The sequence below is a fragment of the Chiloscyllium punctatum genome, chromosome 15 (genome assembly GCF_047496795.1).
Source record: "Chiloscyllium punctatum isolate Juve2018m chromosome 15, sChiPun1.3, whole genome shotgun sequence".
NCBI classification, from domain to species: domain Eukaryota; kingdom Metazoa; phylum Chordata; class Chondrichthyes; order Orectolobiformes; family Hemiscylliidae; genus Chiloscyllium; species Chiloscyllium punctatum.
Window position 1 is genome coordinate 180,339 of NC_092753.1, and position 18,066 is coordinate 198,404.

General features: G+C 39.3%; 1 protein-coding gene across 19 annotated transcripts in view; it reads left to right on the forward strand.

Annotated features, from left to right (window-relative positions):
• LOC140485969 (uncharacterized) overlaps window positions 1-18,066 on the forward strand; it is a 208,805-nt gene that overhangs the window by 100,891 nt on the left and 89,848 nt on the right. For 15 of the 19 annotated variants that reach the window (XM_072584407.1, XM_072584420.1, XM_072584413.1 and 12 more), the window contains 9 exons: window positions 677-724; window positions 1,688-1,735; window positions 4,701-4,748; window positions 5,223-5,270; window positions 5,707-5,754; window positions 8,109-8,156; window positions 16,066-16,113; window positions 16,602-16,640; window positions 17,117-17,164. In XM_072584407.1, the coding sequence (XP_072440508.1) occupies window positions 677-724; window positions 1,688-1,735; window positions 4,701-4,748; window positions 5,223-5,270; window positions 5,707-5,754; window positions 8,109-8,156; window positions 16,066-16,113; window positions 16,602-16,640; window positions 17,117-17,164 (423 nt within the window). The remainder of the gene's footprint in view (window positions 1-676; window positions 725-1,687; window positions 1,736-4,700; window positions 4,749-5,222; window positions 5,271-5,706; window positions 5,755-8,108; window positions 8,157-16,065; window positions 16,114-16,601; window positions 16,641-17,116; window positions 17,165-18,066) is intronic. The other 4 variants (XM_072584408.1, XM_072584411.1, XM_072584414.1 and 1 more) reach the window with 4 other exon arrangements.

Consider the following 18,066-nt stretch of genomic DNA (forward strand, 5'->3'; position numbering starts at 1 on the left):
ATGGGCCCAGGCTGTTAACAAACAGATGCTAGTTTTGCAACATCAGTAAAGGTGGACAGTTTTTAGAACAAAATTGGAACAGATCGTATATTCGACCTGATTTCTACCTTCATGTTGATTCGACAAAAGGCCACTGCACCAGATGAGTTCCATAGATTGTCAAGATGAAATCTTGCATATTTTGACTATCTGCTTATATTATCTTTTTATTTGCAGGTAACAATTTTGCAAAATTGCCACATCACCTGTGACAGATAACTGTAAATTGATATTCGGAAGATTTAAAAGTTGAAAATGACAAATGTACATCAATGGATAAAATTGTTGAATGTATATTTTCTCCTTCCTATCAATGTAAATTGCTTTTCAGTAGCTTCAGTTGCCTCTAGACCCATGAGTGCAACCACAATCACTGAAAATGTCTATACATTTATAATGGGAATAGATGTTGCTTCAAATCAACACACATAAATTTTGTTAAATGTTTTGTAAAAGGGAATAGTTGTATCTATTAAACTGAAGAAAAATTGAACATTCTACAAAATTGTCCAGAAGTACCTTGTATCGTTGAAATAACTTTAGCTGTATCCTAACATGAGGATGATTTACAGATCAATGTTGAGGGCAGGGATTGGCTGTTGATTGTCTGAACTAAAGTCATGTCCTTCTGTTCCAGAGAACAGAATGACACTTAATGGGACATCATCTCCACCAAACACTGCAGGTACATAAAATGGGCTCTTCGTAACTGTTCAGAACATTATATAACTGTTGTGGATGTGGAGTAATATAACATGTCAAGAGCTTGTTTCTGTATAAATAAATTTATATATGCTATAATCTGTGGACAATTTAAAACCTAATGTTACAAGCCTGTAGAAAATGTGAAGGTGTTGAACGTTGGATCTGAAACCATGTACTTGTGTTTCTTGAACACCACATGTACCATTGGTGCACCAATTCCACAGATTCTGCACTCTATCCATTTGCCATTAGCATCTCCTTTAAGCTGCATGCAAAGTTCTGGACAGAGAGAGTATTTGTCACATAAAATTATAGTGTAAAACAGCATGCATTTGATGATGAATACTCCAAAAACAACAATAAAGCAGAAGAAATATTAATCAAGTGTTTTTGAAAAGCATATCTTGCCACATCACAGTCCATATGAATGAAAATCTACATCCTGCCTAACAACTTATAATCCTTTTACAGGCAATTCCTTTACCAATGCAGCCATTTCACCTGTGACAGCTAAGACAAATAGGTAGTTGAGAGATCTTTACTTTGAAGATGACAGAAGTACATTGATTGAAATGCATGAAATAAAAGTAATTCATCTTCCTCACCCCTCTGGTAGTTCAAATACATGTCTTTAGGGCTACCCTCTCGTGGATGTAGTGCCCTCTAGATCTACAATTACAACCAGAATCACATAACGTGTAATTCAATTGTATTGGGAATAGATGTTGCTTTAAATCAGCACAGACAAACTTTGTTAAGTGCTTTGTTGAAGGGAGTAGTTGTTCCAATTAAACCAAGAAAAAGTGAACATTCTGCAACATGGTCCTTTACGAGTTTATTTTATTAATATTATTTGGCCATGTCCTAACCTGAGGACAAATGCTGCAGGCAGGATTCAGCTGTCAAAAAATTGTTTGATCTAACGTTTTGTATTTCCTGACAGTTAACAGCTCAACAGTTACTGGCTCATCACCTCCATGGGACAGAACAGGTACTGTAAATGGGCTCTTTGTACCGAATAAGGACTAAGAAACCTTTTATTGAAATTTGAGCTGTTCAGAACTGCTGGAGGTTGAAGGTGTGATGTATTATCGACTCCAGTAGGACAGAAGGAGGCTGTTCAGTCCTTTGAGTTTGTACAGGTTTTTTGAAAAAGTGTTCAGTTATACTTGAAACCCAGACAAGCAAAAAATATATATCTTTTCAGTAATGAAATGAACAACCATTGATGTATTTTACAGCTAGTGGAACAGACTAAGCAGTAAGCTGAGTGTATAGTTGGTAGATGTCTAGACGACCATCAAATATTGGAACAGAAGTGGGTCGTTTGGTCCTTCAAGTCTGATCATGACCCACCTGATAGTCCTCAACTCCAATTTCCTACGATTTCCCCAACCCTTGATTCCCTTACAAATTAAAAAATAAAGTCTATTTCAGCTTTGAATATATTTAATGACTCGACCCATGCAGCCAGGTCTGTTGACTTTCTCCAGTACTGTCTGTTTTTATTTCAGAGTTTCATTATCTGCTGTATTTTTTCTTATTAGAGTCATAGAGATGTACAGCACGGAAACAGACCCTTCAGTCCAACTTGTCCATGCCAACCAGATATCCCAACCCAATCTAGTCCCCGCGCCAACACCTGGCCCATATCCCTCCAAACCCTTCCTATTCATATACCCATCCAGATGCATTTTAAACGTTGCAATTATACTAGCCTCTACCACTTCCTCTGGCAGCTCATTCCATATATGTGCCACTCTGTACGTGAAGGAATTGCCCCTTAGGTCTCTTTTATATCTTTCCCCTTTCACCCTAAGCCCTCTAGTTTTGGGGTCCCCCACCCCAGGGAAGAGACTTTGTCTATTTATCCTATCTATGCCCCTCATGATTTATAAATCACTATAAGGTCAACCCTCAGCCTCCGATGCTCCAGGGAAAACAGCCCTAGCGTATTCAACCTCTCCTAGGGCTCAAATTCTCAGATCCTCCAACCCTGGTAACATCCTAGCAAATCTTTTCTGAACCCTTTCAAGTTTCACAACATACTTCTGGTAGGAAGGAGACCAGAATTGTACAAAATATTCCAAAAGTCGCCGAACCAATGTCCGGTACAGCCGCAACATGACCTCCCAACTCCTGTACACAATACTCTGACCAATAAAGGAAAGCATATGAAACGCCTTCATCAAACAAAGAAAATATTGACTGCTTTATGAGTGACCTGTACCAGCTCATAGATAACCATAGATCGGGGAGAATAAGCAAGGAACTTAAGAAACCATGTCCAAGTGAGGTTGCAGGATCAACATATTCACAATACTTGCCATCTGCAGAGGTTCATTCATTGGTCAAAGCTGTGACGATAGAAGGCAGATTGAACTTTGCAAGCCAAACACAGCAATTCACCAGACCCACAAATTGCACATGGTCCAATTTGTAGAATTAAAGGCTGTTGGCAATAAATCAGAAGGAGTGAGAAGATGGTGAAGCCATCTCTATTTCTCTCTGCTTCTCTCTGAGTTGGAAAAGAAGCATCACAGGCATGCCATTTACTCCAGCGACCATCCATGAGGCATGTATGTGAAACCTGGCCATCCCAATCTGCAAGGGTCTGAGAGGTCAATGAATTAAAGAATAAGATGTATCTTTCTTCAGAGAAGTCGTTAAACCTCCCAGAAGATTTCTGGTGCACAGATACTCTGGTTCAGGGTAGGAAATTAAATTTTACATTTGTCAAAGGAGGAGGAGTGATCTTTCTTTCGAAGACCATAAATTTCTTTAACAGACTCCTATTCAAATTCAAGGTGCAAGAGAATCTGAGGGATTTGAACAGGTTTGGGTGAAAATGTGAAGTGTTTTTTCAGTAAGAAGAAAGATTCAAAAATATACAATAAACTATTATAATAGCTATAATGCACATTGTTAGTCAGTCTCGTCAATGATGTCAAGTCATGACAGACCACACATAGGTGGAAACTGAGAGGGAAAAATTCTGATTAATTCAATGCAACAGTTTAACTGTAAATAACGTCAAGAGCCAATAAATGGTTTTCTTTAGATTAAAGCGGCATAGTTTCTAGCTTTTTCATTGGAAACATGTATTCCCCAAACATCATCATAATGCATCAGCACTATTTTCAAAACCACTAAGACTCCTGGAATAAAGGCCCAGTGAAACCAATTTGGTTCCCTGAATTGGGAAAATGCCCTTTTTTGTATTGACACTTGTATACAGTAGAAATCTAATGGCAGAATGTATTGTCTATGATTTCTTGATGGTGGGCACAAATTATGGGTCCAGGCTGTTATCAACAGATGTTAGTTTTGCAACATCAGTAAAGGTGGACAGTTTTTAGAACAAAATTGGAACAGATTGTATATTCGACCTGATTTCTGCCTTCATGTTGATTCGATAAAAGGCCACAGCACCAGATGAGTTCCACAGATTGTCAAGATGAAATCTTCCATATTTAGTCTATCTGCTTATCATCTTTTTAATTGCAAGTAACAATTTTGCAAAATTACCACATCACCTGTGACAGATTGTTGTTCAGAAGATTTACATTTTGAAAATGGCAAATGAACATCAATGGATAAAATTGTTGAATGTAAATTTTCTCCTTCCTATCAATGTAAATTGCTTTTCAGTCGCTGCAGTTGCCTCTAGACCATGAGTGCAACCACAATCACCAAAAATGTCTATTCATTTGTAATGGGAATAGATATTGCTTCAAATCAGCACACATAAACTTTGTTAAATATTTTGTTAAAGGGAATAGTTGTATCTAATAAACTGAAGAAAAATTGAACATTCTACAAAATGGTCCTTAAGTACCTTGTATCATTAAAATAACTATAACTGTATCCTAACATGAGGATGATTTACAGATCAATGTTGAGGGCAGGGTTTGGCTGTTGACTGTCTGAACTGAAGTCATGTCCTTCTCTTCCAGAGAACAGAATGACACTTAATGGGACATCATCTCCACCAAACACTACAGGTAAAGAAAATGGGCACTTTGTAACTGTTCAGAACATTATATAACTGTTGTGGATGTGGAGTAATTTATTTCTGTAGAAATAAATTTATATATGCCATAATCTGTGGACAGTTTAAAACCTAATGTTACAAACCTGTAGAAAATGTGAAGGTGTTGAATGTTAGATCTAAAAACATGTACTTGTGTTTCTGAACACCACCTGTACCATTGGTGCACCAATTCCACCGCTTCTGCCCTCTATCCATTTACCATTAGCATCTTTTTTAAGCTGCATGCAAAGTTCTGGACAGAGAGGGAGTATTTGTCACAAAATTGTCATGTAAAACAGCATGCAATTGATGTGGCGTACTCCGAAACAGCAACAATAGTAGAAGAAATATTAATCAAGTGTTTTTAAAAAGCATATCTCGCCACATCACAGTCCATATGAATGAAAATTTACATCCTGCCTAACAACTTGTAATCCTTTTACAGGCAATTCCTTTACCAATGCAGCCATTTCACCTGTGACAGGTAATGAAAGTAGGTGTTTGAGAGATTTTTATTTTGAAGATGACAATGATACATTGATTGAAATGCATGAAGTAAAAATAATTTAACTTCCTCATACCTCTGGTAGTTCAAATACTTGTCCTTAGGGCTGCCCTCCAGTGGACATAGTGCCCTCCAGATCTACAATTACAACCAGAATCACATAAACTGTGTATCACTTGTATTGGGAATAGATGTTGATTTAAATCAGCACAGACAAACCTTGTTAAGTGCTTTGTTGAAGGGAGTAGTTGTATCAATTAAAGCAAGAAAAAATGAACATTCTCCAACATGGTCCTTAACAAGCTTATTTTACTAAACTTATTTGGCCATGGCCTAACCTAAGAACTATTTACAGATGAATGCTGCTGGCAGGGTTCAGCTGTCAAAATATTGTTTGATCTGAAGTCATGAATTTGCCTTACAGTTAACAGCTCGACAGTTACTGGCTCATCACCTCCATGGGACAGAACAGGTACTGTAAATGGGCTCTTTGTAATTGATAAGGATTAAAAACCCTTTTGTTGAAATTTGAGCTGTTCAGAACTGCCGGAAGTTGAAGGTGTGGTTTATTATCGACTCCAACAGGACAGAAGGAGGCTGTTCAGTCCTTTGAGCTTGTACAGATTTTTTGTAGGAATGTTCAGTTTATACCCAAAACCCAGACAAGCCAAAAAAAAATCTTTTCAATAACAAAACAATCAGCTAATGATGCATCCTACAGCCTGTGGAGGAAACTAAACAGTAAACTGAGTGTATAGTTGATAGATGTCTAGATGACCACCAGACATTGGAACAGAAGTGGGTCATTTGGTCCTTCAAGTCTGATCGTGACCCACGTAATAGTCTTCAATTACAATTTCCTACCATTTCCCCAACCCTTGATTCCCTTACTGATTAAATAAAAATCTGTCTATTTCAGTCTTAAATATATTTAATGACCCAATCTTTACAGCCGGGTCTGCTGACTTTCTCCAGCACTGTCTGTTTTTATTTCTGATTTCCATTATCTGCTGTATTTTGTATTACAAATAAAGAGAATATTGATTGCTTTATAAATTCTCTGCACCAGCTCATAGATAACCATAGATAGGGGAAATGAAGTGATAAGCCCATATGAGACCATGTCCAAATGGGTTTGCAGGATCAAACATTTTCACAATAGTTGCCATCTGCAGTGGATAATTCATTGGCCAATGCTGTGACGATAGCAGGCAGATTGAACTTTGCAAGTCAAACAGAGCAATTCACCGGACCAGCAAGTTTCACATGGTCCAATTTGTAGAATTGGCAATAGAGCTGAAGCAGTGAGAAGCTGGTGTTGCCATCGCCATTTCTCTGTGTTTAAGTTGAGGTGGAAAAACAGCTTCACTGAAATGCCATTTTCCCCTAAAATCTGACCATCCCAATCTGCAAGTATCTGAGAGGTCAATGAAACTAAAGGGAGAAAAGGTTAACCCCCTCCCCTTCCCAAAAAAAACAAACAGAAGATATCTCTATGGGACACTCTGATTCATGGCAGGAACTCAGATTTTATATTTGACAAAGGAAGAGAGGTGTCATATCATGGCTGGAGCTTAAATTTCTCCAACAGACTTCCATTCAGTTTCAGGGCACAAGAGACTCTGTGGGATAGAAATAGGGTCAGATAGGGTCAAGTTAAAAGGAAATTAATTGTTTGGTGTAATGAAGGATTTAAGAGTATATTAAAAGAAAAGATTATAATAGCTCTTATGCTCATTGTTAGTCTGCATCATTAATGATGTCAAGTAATGTCAGATCATGTGTCTGTGGAACCTGAGAGGGAAATGTTCTGATAAATTCAATGCAACAGTTTAACTTGTAAATAATGTAAACAGCCAATAAATGGTTTTCTTTAGATTAAAGCAGCATAGTTTCCAGCTCTTTCATTGGAAACATATATTCCCCAAACAACATCGTAATGCATAAGCACTGTTTTCAAAACCACCAAAGCTACTGGGATAAAGCTGCAGCGAAGCCAATCTTGGTTCCATGAGTTGTGAAAGTGTCATGTTGTGAATTGACATTTCTTATACAGTAGCAAAACATGTTGTCTATAATTTCTTAAAACAACCAAATCCTTACAATAAAAGCTTGGTGAAACTTAATAACTAAATTCTAATAGATGGATAGTGGCATAAATTCTGGGCCCAGGCTGTTAGCAACAGATGTTATTTTTGTAACATCAGTAAAGGCAGACGGTTTTCAAAATCAAATTGGAACTGGTTATACATTCCACCTGGTTTCTGCCATCATGTCGATTCGACAAAAGGCTACTGCACCAGATGAATTCCACAGATTGTCAAGGTGAAATCTCCCATGTTTGGCCTAACTGCTTATTATCTTTTTATTTGTAGGGAAGACATCTTGTAATACTACTACATCATGTATGACACATAATTGTAAACTGTTGTTCAGGACATTTAAAATTTGAAAATGACAACCGGATATGAATGGATAACTTTTTCCACATTGTTGAATGCATATTTTCTCCTTCTGATCAATGCAAATTGCTTTCCAATAGCTACAGTTTCCTCCAGACCCATAAATACCACCATAATCACCTAAATAGGGATAGATGTTGCTTCAAATCAGCACCAACACACTTTGTTAAATGCATTGTTGAAGGGATTAATTCTATCAATTAAACTCAAGAAAAATTGAACATTCCACACAGTGGTCCCTCAGTAACTTGTATATTAAAATTATTTTAGTTGTATCCTAACTTGAGGACAATATACACATGAATGCTGCAGGCAGGTTTTGGCTGTTGATTGTATGAACTGAAGTCTTACACTTCTCTTACAGAGAATACCACAACACTTACTGAGACATCATCTCCACCAAACACAACAGGTACAGAAAATGAGCTCTTTGTAAAGCATGACTTGCCACATGACAGTCAGTATTAATGAAAATTTCCTACGTCCTTTACTTTACCAATGCAGCCATTTCACCCATGACAGGTAATGCAAATAGGTGTTTAAGGAATTTTGATTTTGAAAGTGACAGTTGTATGTTGATTGAAATGCATGAAATTGGTTCTCTTTGCAACCTGGGCTATGACAACTTTCTGAATAAAATTAATTTATCTTTCACATCTTTCTACTACTTAAAATACTTGGCTTCAAGGCTGCCCTCCAGTGGTTACAAGGCCCTCTAGATATATAATTACAACTACAATCACATAAACTGTCTATCACCTGTACTGGGAATGTTTCCAATTAGCACATCTGGTCAGCATGGACGGGTTGGACTGAAGGGTCTGTTTCGGTGCTGTACACCTCTATGACTCTAATTTGGCCATGACCTCACCAGAGGACAATTACAGATGAATGCTGCAGGCAGGGTTCGGCTGTTAATTGTTTGATTTGAAGTAATGTATTTCTCTTACAGTTAACAGCTCAACAGTGACTGGCTCATCAACTTCTCAGGATAGAACAGGCACTGAAAATGGGCTGTTTGTAGCTATTAAGAATGTAAGAAACCTTTTGATCAAATTTGAGCCAGAAGCTCAAGGTGTGATTTATTATCAAATCAGACAGGAGAGAAGCAGACTTTTAGTCCCCTGCACAGGTTTTTTTCAAAGAACTCTTCAATTATACTGGATTCCCAGAAAAACAAAAGCTGTACCTTCTAAGTCATGAAACAATCAGCTAACTGACTTTAAACGATGCATCTTGCAGCCATTGGAGGAGACTGAGCAGTAAATTGAGTGTATAGTTGGTAGGTTTCTAGAAGACCATCAGACAGAGGAACAGAAGTAGATCATTTGGTTCTTCAAGTCTGATCACAACCCATCCGATAATCCTCAACTCCACTTTTCTGCCATTTCCTCAGCATTTCACTCCATTACAGATTTTAAAAAGGCCACTTCAGCCTTGAATATATTTAATGGCCCAGATCTGCTGATTTTCTCTGACACGGTCTGTTTTATTTAAGGTTATCATTATCTGCAGGATTTTATCTTTATTAATAAAAAGAATATTGATTGCTTTATAAACGAGCTGCAGCAGCTCATAGCTAACTGTAAATAGGGGAAATGAAGTGATAATCTCATAGGGGACCATTATCCATGTTGGTTTGCAGGATCAAACATTTTCACAATACTTGCCATTTGCAGTGAATCTTTCATTGGCCAAAGCTGTGACAATAGCAGGCAGATTGAACTTTGCAAATCAAACAGAATAATTCACCAGACCAGCAAATTTCACATGGTCCAACGTTGGCAATAAATCAGAAGGAGTGAGTAAATGGTGCAGCCATTGCCTTAACTCCATGCTCAAGCTGAGGTGAAAGAGTAGCATTATAGGCATGACATTTGCCACAGTGTGAATGCTGCGTGCCATGAGATGGGCCACTTGAGAATGTTTTGCGAAAGCAGGAGGAGACTACTGTCCATGGGGCACGTATGTGAAACCTGAACCTTTGCAATCTGCAAATGTCTAAGAGATCAATGTTTATAAGTAGTGAGACCTATCCTTCTTAGGAGAAGTCGTTAACCCCCCAGAAGACTTTTGGTATGTAGAACCTCTGGCACATTGCAGGAACTCCAATCTTAAATTTTACAAATGAGGAGGAGTGTCTTTTCTATCAAAGACCATGTCATGTTCCAAACTCAGGGGCATTTGTTAAGATGAGGGAGACAGATTTTAAAATGTGTTGAGTGGCAACTTTTTTACATTAAGAGTGGTTCGTGTCTGGAATGAAATGCCAGAGTAAGTGGTAGATGCAGGTACAGTTAGAACATTTAAAAGATATTTGGATAAATTCATCAATAGGAAAGGGTTGAAGGCATATGGACAAGGTGCAATTAGGTTGGACAGTTTTATTTTGGGGACATGGTCAATGCAGATTGGTTGAACCGAGGTGTCTGTTTCTAAGTTGTTTTTCTCGATGACTTTAAGAGACTGTGAAGGGCAAAAATAGAGTTAGGTTAAAATGTGAATAGTTGTTTGGGAAAACAATTGACTTAAGGATATGTAATCAAAGATTATAATAGCTATTATACTCATTGTTAGTCTGCATCAGCAATGAAAGAGACCTTGGAGTGCAGGCTCATAGCTCATTGAAAGTGGAGTCGCAGGTGGATAGGATAGTGAAGAAGGCGTTTGGTATGCTTTCCTTTATTGGTCAGAGTATTGAGTACAGGAGTTTGGAGGTCATGTTGCGGCTGTACAGGACATTGGTTAGGCCACTGTTGGAATATTGTGTGCAATTCTGGTCTCCTTCCTATTGGAAAGATGTTGTGAAACTTGAAAGGGTTCAGAAAAGATTTACAAGGATGTTGCCAGGGTTAGAGGATCTGAGCTACAGGGAGAGGCTGAACAGGCTGGGACTGTTTTCCCTGGAGCATTGGAGGCTGAGGGCTGACCTTATAGATGTTTACAAAATTATGAGGGGCATTGATAGGATAAATAGACAAAGTCTTTTCCCTGGGGTCAGAAAATTCCAGAACTAGAGGGCATAGGTTTAGGGTGAGAGGGGAAAGATATAAAAAAGACCTAAGGAGCAGCTTTTTCACACAGAGGGTGGTGCATGTATGGAATGAGCTGCCAGAGGAAATGGTAGAGGCTGGTACAATTGCAACATTTAAGAGGCATTTGGATGGGTATATGAATAGGAAGGGTTTGGAGGGATATGGGCTGGGTGCTGGTGGTTGGGACTAGATTGGGTTTGGATATCTGGTCGGCATGGACAGGTTGAACCAAAGAGTCTGTTTCCATGTTGTACATCTCTATGACTCTATGTCAAGTAATGTCAGATCGCGTGTAGGTGGAACCTGAGAGGGAAATGTTTTGATTAACTCAATGCAACGGTTTAAGTTGTAAATAACATCAACAGCAAATAACTTCTCTTCTTTAGATTAAAGCAGCATGGTTTCCAGCTCTTTCATTAGACACACATAGTCCCCAAACAACAACATAATGCATAAACACTATTTTCAAAACCTACGAGAATAAAACTCCAGTGAAGCCAATCTTGATTCCATGTCATGCAGAAGTCTTATGCTGTGTGTTAATATTTCTTATAGAGTAGAAGTGTAATGACAGAACATATTGTCTACAATTTCTTAGACCAATCAAACTCTTACAGCAAAACATGGTGTAACACAGTAACTAAATTCTACGACATTGTTGGTGGTATAAATTATGAGCCCAGGCTGTTACCAACAGATGTTAGTTATGCAACATCAGTGAAGGTGGACGGTTCTCAGAACCAAATTGGAACAGATTGTATATTCTACGTGATTTCTGCCTTCATGTCAATTTGATAAAATGCCACTGCACCAGATGAATTCCATAGATTGTCCAGATGAAATCTTCCATATTCAGTCTAACTGTTTATAATCGTTTTATTTGTCGGAAATGCTTTCTGCAAATTGCCACATCATCTGTGACAGATAACTGTAAATTGGTGTTAAGCAGATTTAAAATTTGAAAATGACAACTGTACATCAAGTTATCATTTTCAAACTGGTCCAGTTGTCATTTTCAAATTTTAAATCTCCTGAACACCAATTACAGTTATCTGTCACAGATGATGTGGTAATATCGCAAAAAGTGTTCCCTGCAAATAAAACGATTATGCAGTTGGGCCAAACATTGAAGATTTCATCTGGACAATCTGTGGAACTTGTGTATTTTCTCATGTCTATCAATCTAAATCATGTTCCATGACCTCAGGCTCATCTGAGAGAATGAGATCTTTCTGGACAGGACCTTCAGCGAGGTTATTACACCAAGCATACCAGAAGAGAGTAGAAGGGAGAAGACAATGAGGAAGGCAGAGATGAGATAAGTGCAAGAGACCCCAGGGGAAGTACCTGTCAGGAACAGGTTGAATCTCTTGGAAACCGTAGAGACAGACGTCACTTCTCAGTCCGAAAGGCGGTCAGGTCTGCCAATCAGAAATTGGCGTGAAGGCAGAGCCGAGGAGTCAGATATCACACAGAGCAGTGGTAATAGAGGACTCCATAGTGAGAGGGACTGAAAGGGGTTTCTGCGGCAACAGGCGGGATTTGAGGATGGTGTGTTGCCTTCCTGGTGCCAGGATTAAGGACATCGCAGGCAGACTGCAGGAAATCCTCAAGGATGAAGGTGAAGAGTCAGACATGGTGGTGCATGTCGGCACAAATGACGTCGGGAAGAAGAGGAGAGAAAATTCTACAGCGGGACTTCGGAGAACTCGGAAGAAGGCTGAAAAGCAGGACATCCAAGGTGGTTATCTCCTGTTTGCTTCCAGTTCCTCATGCTGGAGAGGACAGGAAGAGGGAGATATGGACTTGAATGTGTGGCTGGGGAACTGGTGCAGGAAGCAAGGATTTAAATTCTTGGATCACTGGGGTATGTTTAGCGGTAAGGATAAATTATATTTGGGGGACGGGTTGCACCTTAATAGGTGGGGGACCAGCATTCTGGCAGGTAGGTTTGCCACTGCAACACAGCTGCGTTTAAACTAAACCGCGGAGTGGGGGGGGGGGGGGTACAAACTGGAAGTTTAAGAAGGAAGTTAAAGGGAAAGTTAGAACAAGAGAAGTCAAGAAAGACAACGGAATCAATGGAGCAGAAAACTCAAAAAAGGATCATGCCGTGAGGTCATGTGAAATAGGGGTGGATAGGAAGGGTGAGGGGAATAACAAATTAATAATATTATATATGAATGTACGAAGCGTTAGAAATAAGGTAGATGAGCTTGAGGCTCATTTGGAAATTGGCGGTTACGATGTTGTGGGGATAACTGAGACGTGGCTTCAAGTGGACAGGGCCTGGGAAATGAATATTCTAGGCTATACGTGCTATTGTAAGGACAGGCTGACTGGCAGAGGGGGGTGGGGTGGCCCTGTTGGTAAGAAATGATATTCAGTCCCTTGCACAGGGGGGACCTAGGATCAGGGGATGTAGAGTCAGTATGGACAAAGCTGAGAAATTCTAAGGGTAGAAAGACCCTAATGAGAGTTATCTACAGGCCCCCAAACAGTAGACTGGATGTAATGTGTAAGTTGAATAAGGAGCTGAAATTGGCCTGTTGTTATGGCGGATTTCAATATGCAGGTAGACTGGGAGAATCAGGATGGTACTGGACCCCAAGAAAGGGAGTTTGTGGAGTGCCTCCAAGATGGATTCTTAGAACAGCTTGTGCTGGAGCCTACCAGGGAGAAAGCAATTCTGGATCTGGTGTTGTGAATGAACCGGATTTGATCAAGGACCTCGAAGTAAAGGAGCCATTTGGAAGCAGCAACCACAATACAATAACCTTTAATCTGCAGTTTGAAAGGGAGAGGGGAGAATTGGAAGTGACAATATTTCAGTTAAATAAGGGGAACTATGGAGCTATGAGGGAGGAGCTGGCCAAAGTTCAATGGTGCAATAGCCTAGCAGGGATGACAGTGGAACAACAATGGCAGGTATTTCTGGGTATAATGCAGAAGATGCAGGATCAGTTCATTTCAAAAAGGAAGAAAAATCCTAAGAGGAGGCAGGGGTGGCCGTGGCTGACAAGGGAAGTTAAGGACCATATAAAGACAAAGGGAAAAAGTATAACATAGCAAAGATGAGTGGGAAAACGGAGGACTGGGAAGCTTTTAAAGAACAACAGAGGATTACTATAAAGGAAATACGCAAAGAAAATATAAGGTACGAAGGTAAACTGGCCAAAAATATAAAGGAGGATAGTAACGGCTTCTTTAGGTATGTGAAAAGAAAAAAAAATGGTTAAGACTAAAATTGGGCCCTTGAAGACAGAAACGGGTGAATTTATTACAGGGAACAAAGAAATGGCAGAAGAGTTGAATTGGTACTTTAGATCTGTCTTCACTGGGGAAGACACAAGCAATCTCCCTGAGGTAACAGTGGCTGAAGGACCTGAACTGAAGGGATTTTATATTAGGCAGGAATTGGTGTTGGAGAGACTGTTAGGTCTGAAGGTTGATCTCTGGGGCCTGATGGTCCCAGGGTACTGAAGGAGGTGGCTTGGGAAATCATGGATGCGTTGGTGATTATTTTCCAATGTTCTATAGATGCAGGATCAGTTCCTGCGGATTGGAGGGTGGCTAATGTTGTCCCACTTTTTAAGAAAGGAGGGAGAGAGAAAACAGAGAATTATAGACCAGTTAGTCTGACCTCAGTGGTGGGAAAAATGCTGGAGTCAATTATGAAGGATGAAATTACGACAAATCTGGGTAGCAGTAACAGGATAGGTCAGAGTCAGCATGGATTAATGAAGGGGAAATCATGCTTGGCTAATCTTCTGGAATTTTTTGATGATGTAACTCTGAAGATGGACAAGGGAGACCTAGTGGATGTAGTGTACCTGGACTTTCAGAAAGCCTTTGATAAAGTCCAACATAGGAGGTTAGTGAGCAAAATTAGGGCACATGGTATTAGGGGCAAAATGCTGACATGGCTTAAAAATTGGTTGGCTGACAGGAAACAAAGGGTAGTGATAAACGGCTCCCTTTCGGAATGGCAGGTGGTGACCAGTGGTGTGCCGCAGGGGTCAGAGCTGGGACCACAGCTTTTTACAATGTACATTAATGATATAGATGAAGATATTAAAAGTAATATTAGCAAATTTGCTGATGACACAAAGCTGGGTGGCAGGGTGAAATGTGGGGAGGATGTTAGGAGAATACAGGGTGACCTGGACAGGCTAGGTGAGTGGACGGATGCATGGCAGATGCAGTTTAATGTGGATAAATGTGTGGTTATCCACTTTGGTGGCAAGAACAGGAAGACAGATTACTACCTAACTGGAGTCAAATTAGGTAAAGGGGCAGTACAACAAGATCTAGGTGTTCTTGCACATCAGTCAATGAAAGCAAGCATGCAGGTACAGCAGGCAGTGAAGAAAGTTAATAGCATGCTGGCTTTCATAACAAGAGGAATTGTGTATAGAAGCAAAGAGGTCCTTCTGCAGCTGTACAGGGCCCTGGTGAGACCGCACCTGGAATATTGTGCGCAGTTTTGGTCTCCAAATTTGAGGAAAGACATTCTGGCAGCGTAGGTTCACGAGGCCAATTCCCGGAATGGCGGGATTATCTTACGCTGAAAGATTGGAGCGACTGGGCTTGTATACCCTTGAGTTTAGAAGGCTGAGAGGGGATCTGATTGAGGCGTAATAAGATTATTAAAGGATTGGACACTCTGGAGGCAGGAAGCATGTTTCCGCTGATGGGTGAGTCCCGAACCAGAGGACACAGTTTAAAAATAAGGGGTAGGCCATTTAGAACAGAGTTTAGGAGAAACTTCTTTACCCAGAGAGTGGTGGATGTATGGAATGCTCTGCCCCAGAAGGCTGTGGAGGCTAAGTCTCTGGATATTTTCAAGAAAGAGTTGGATAGAGCTCTTAAGGATAGTGGAATCAAGGATTATGGGTATAAGGCAGGAACAGGATACTGATTGAGGATGATCAGCCATGATAATAATGAATGGTGGTGCTGGCTCGAAGGGCAGAATTGCCTACTCCTGCACCTATTGTCTATTGAACACAACAATAATCACCTAAATTGTCTGTAAATTTGAACTGAGAATAGATGTTGCTTCACACCAGCATAGGTGAACTTTCGAACATGCATTTTTGAAGGTAATATTTGAATCAATTAAACTCAAGAAAAATTGAACATTCCACACAATGGTCCTTAAGTAACTTGCTTTATTAAAATAATTTTAGCCATGCACTAACCTGTGGATAATTTACAGGTTGATATTGCAGGCAGGGTTCAGCTGTTGATTGTCCTAACTGAAATCAGGTTTTTTTTTAACAGAGAACAGCACGACACTTACTGGGATATTATCTCCACAAAACACAACAGGTACAGAAAGTGGGCTCTTTGTAACTGTTCAGAACATTCGATAACTTGTTGAAATAGAGTAATACGATACATAAGGAGCTTGTTTCTGTAAATATAAATTCATATGTATCCTAATCTGTGGACAATTTAAAAACTAATGTTACAGATAAGTAGAAAATTTGAAACTGTTGAATGTTGGGTATGAAATCCTTATATTGAATGCCACATGTATGGCTGGGGCGTCAATTCTACAGATTCTGCCTTCTGTTTCTCTGCCATCAGCATTGCCTTTAAGTTGCATGTAAAAGTTCTGTACAAAGAGAGTATTTGTCACATAATATTACCTCATAAAACAGCGTGCAACTGGCATGGCATATTCAGAAAACATCTATAATAGCAGAAGAAATATTTATTAAGTGCTATTAGAAAGCACATCTTAACACACCTCAGTCAGTACAAAAGAAAATCTCCTACATCCTTCCCATCTACTTGTAATCTTTTTTTTACAGGGAATTCCTTTACCAATGCAACCATTTCACCTATGACAGGTAATGCAAATAGGTATTTGAGAGATTTTTATTTTGAAAATGACAGCTGTGTGTATTGAAATACATGACATTTTGAAATCTAGGTCATGACAACTTTTCAAGTAAAAATAATTTATCTTCATCACCTTTGTAGTACTTAAAAGACTTGGCTTTAAGGCTGCCCTCCAGTGGTTACAGACTCCTCTGGATCTACAGATACAGTACAACCATAATCACATAAACTGTCTATCACTTCTATTGGGAATAGATGTTGCTTCCGATTAGCACAGACACATTTTGTTAAATGCATTATTGAAGAGAATAATTGTATCAATTAAACTCAGGAAAAATTCAACATTCTACAACATGGTCCTTAAGGACCTTATTTTATCAAAATAATTAGGCCGTGTCCTAACCTAAAGACAAGTTACAGATGAAAACTACAGCAAGGTTTGGCTGTTAATTGTTTGAACTGAAGTCATATATTTCTCTTACAGTTAACAGCTCGACAGTTACTGGCTTATTACCTCCATGGGACCTAACAGGTACTGAAAATAGACTCTTTGTAACTATTAAGAATGTAAGAAACCATTTGCTGAAGTTTGAGATATTGAGAACTGTCTGAAGCTCATGGTATGATTTATTATTAACTCAGACAGGACAGAAGGAGGCTGTTCATGTTTTTTAAAAGAGCCTGTCAATTATACTGGATACCCAGAAAAACAAAACTATATCAGTTAAATAATGAAAAGATCAGCTAATTGACTTTAAACAAGTCATCTTACAGCTAGAGGAGGAGACAAAGCAGTAAATTGAATGTTTAGGTTGGAAAGTTTCTAGATGACCATCAGACATAGGAACAGAAGTGGGTCATTTGATCCTTCAAGTCTGATCACACCGATAGTCCTGAACTTCACTTTTCTACCATTTCCCCAACTGATGATTCCCTTACAGATTAAAAAAAACAGTCGATTTCAACCTTGAATATATTTAATGGTGCAATAATTACAGCCAGGTCTTCTGACTTTTTCCAGCACTCTCTGTTTTATTTGAAATTTCTGCAGTATTTTGTCTTTATTAACAAAGTGAATACTAATTGCTTTATAAACGAGGGAAATCATGTCTCACAAACTTGATTGAGATTTTTGAATAAGTAACAAAGAGGATTGATGAGGGCAGAGTGATAGATATAATCTATATGGACTTCAGTGAGGCGTTCAACAAGTTTCTCCATGGGAGACTGGTGAGCAAGGTTAGATCTCATGGAATACAGGGAGAACTCACTATTTGGATACAGAACTGGCTCAAAGGTAGAAGACAGAGGGTGGTGGTGGAGGGATGTTTTTCAAAGTGGAGGCCTGTGACCAGTGGAGTGCCGCAAGGATTGGGGCTGGGTCGACTACTTTTCAACTTTTATGTAGATGATTTAGATGTAAGCAGAAGAGTT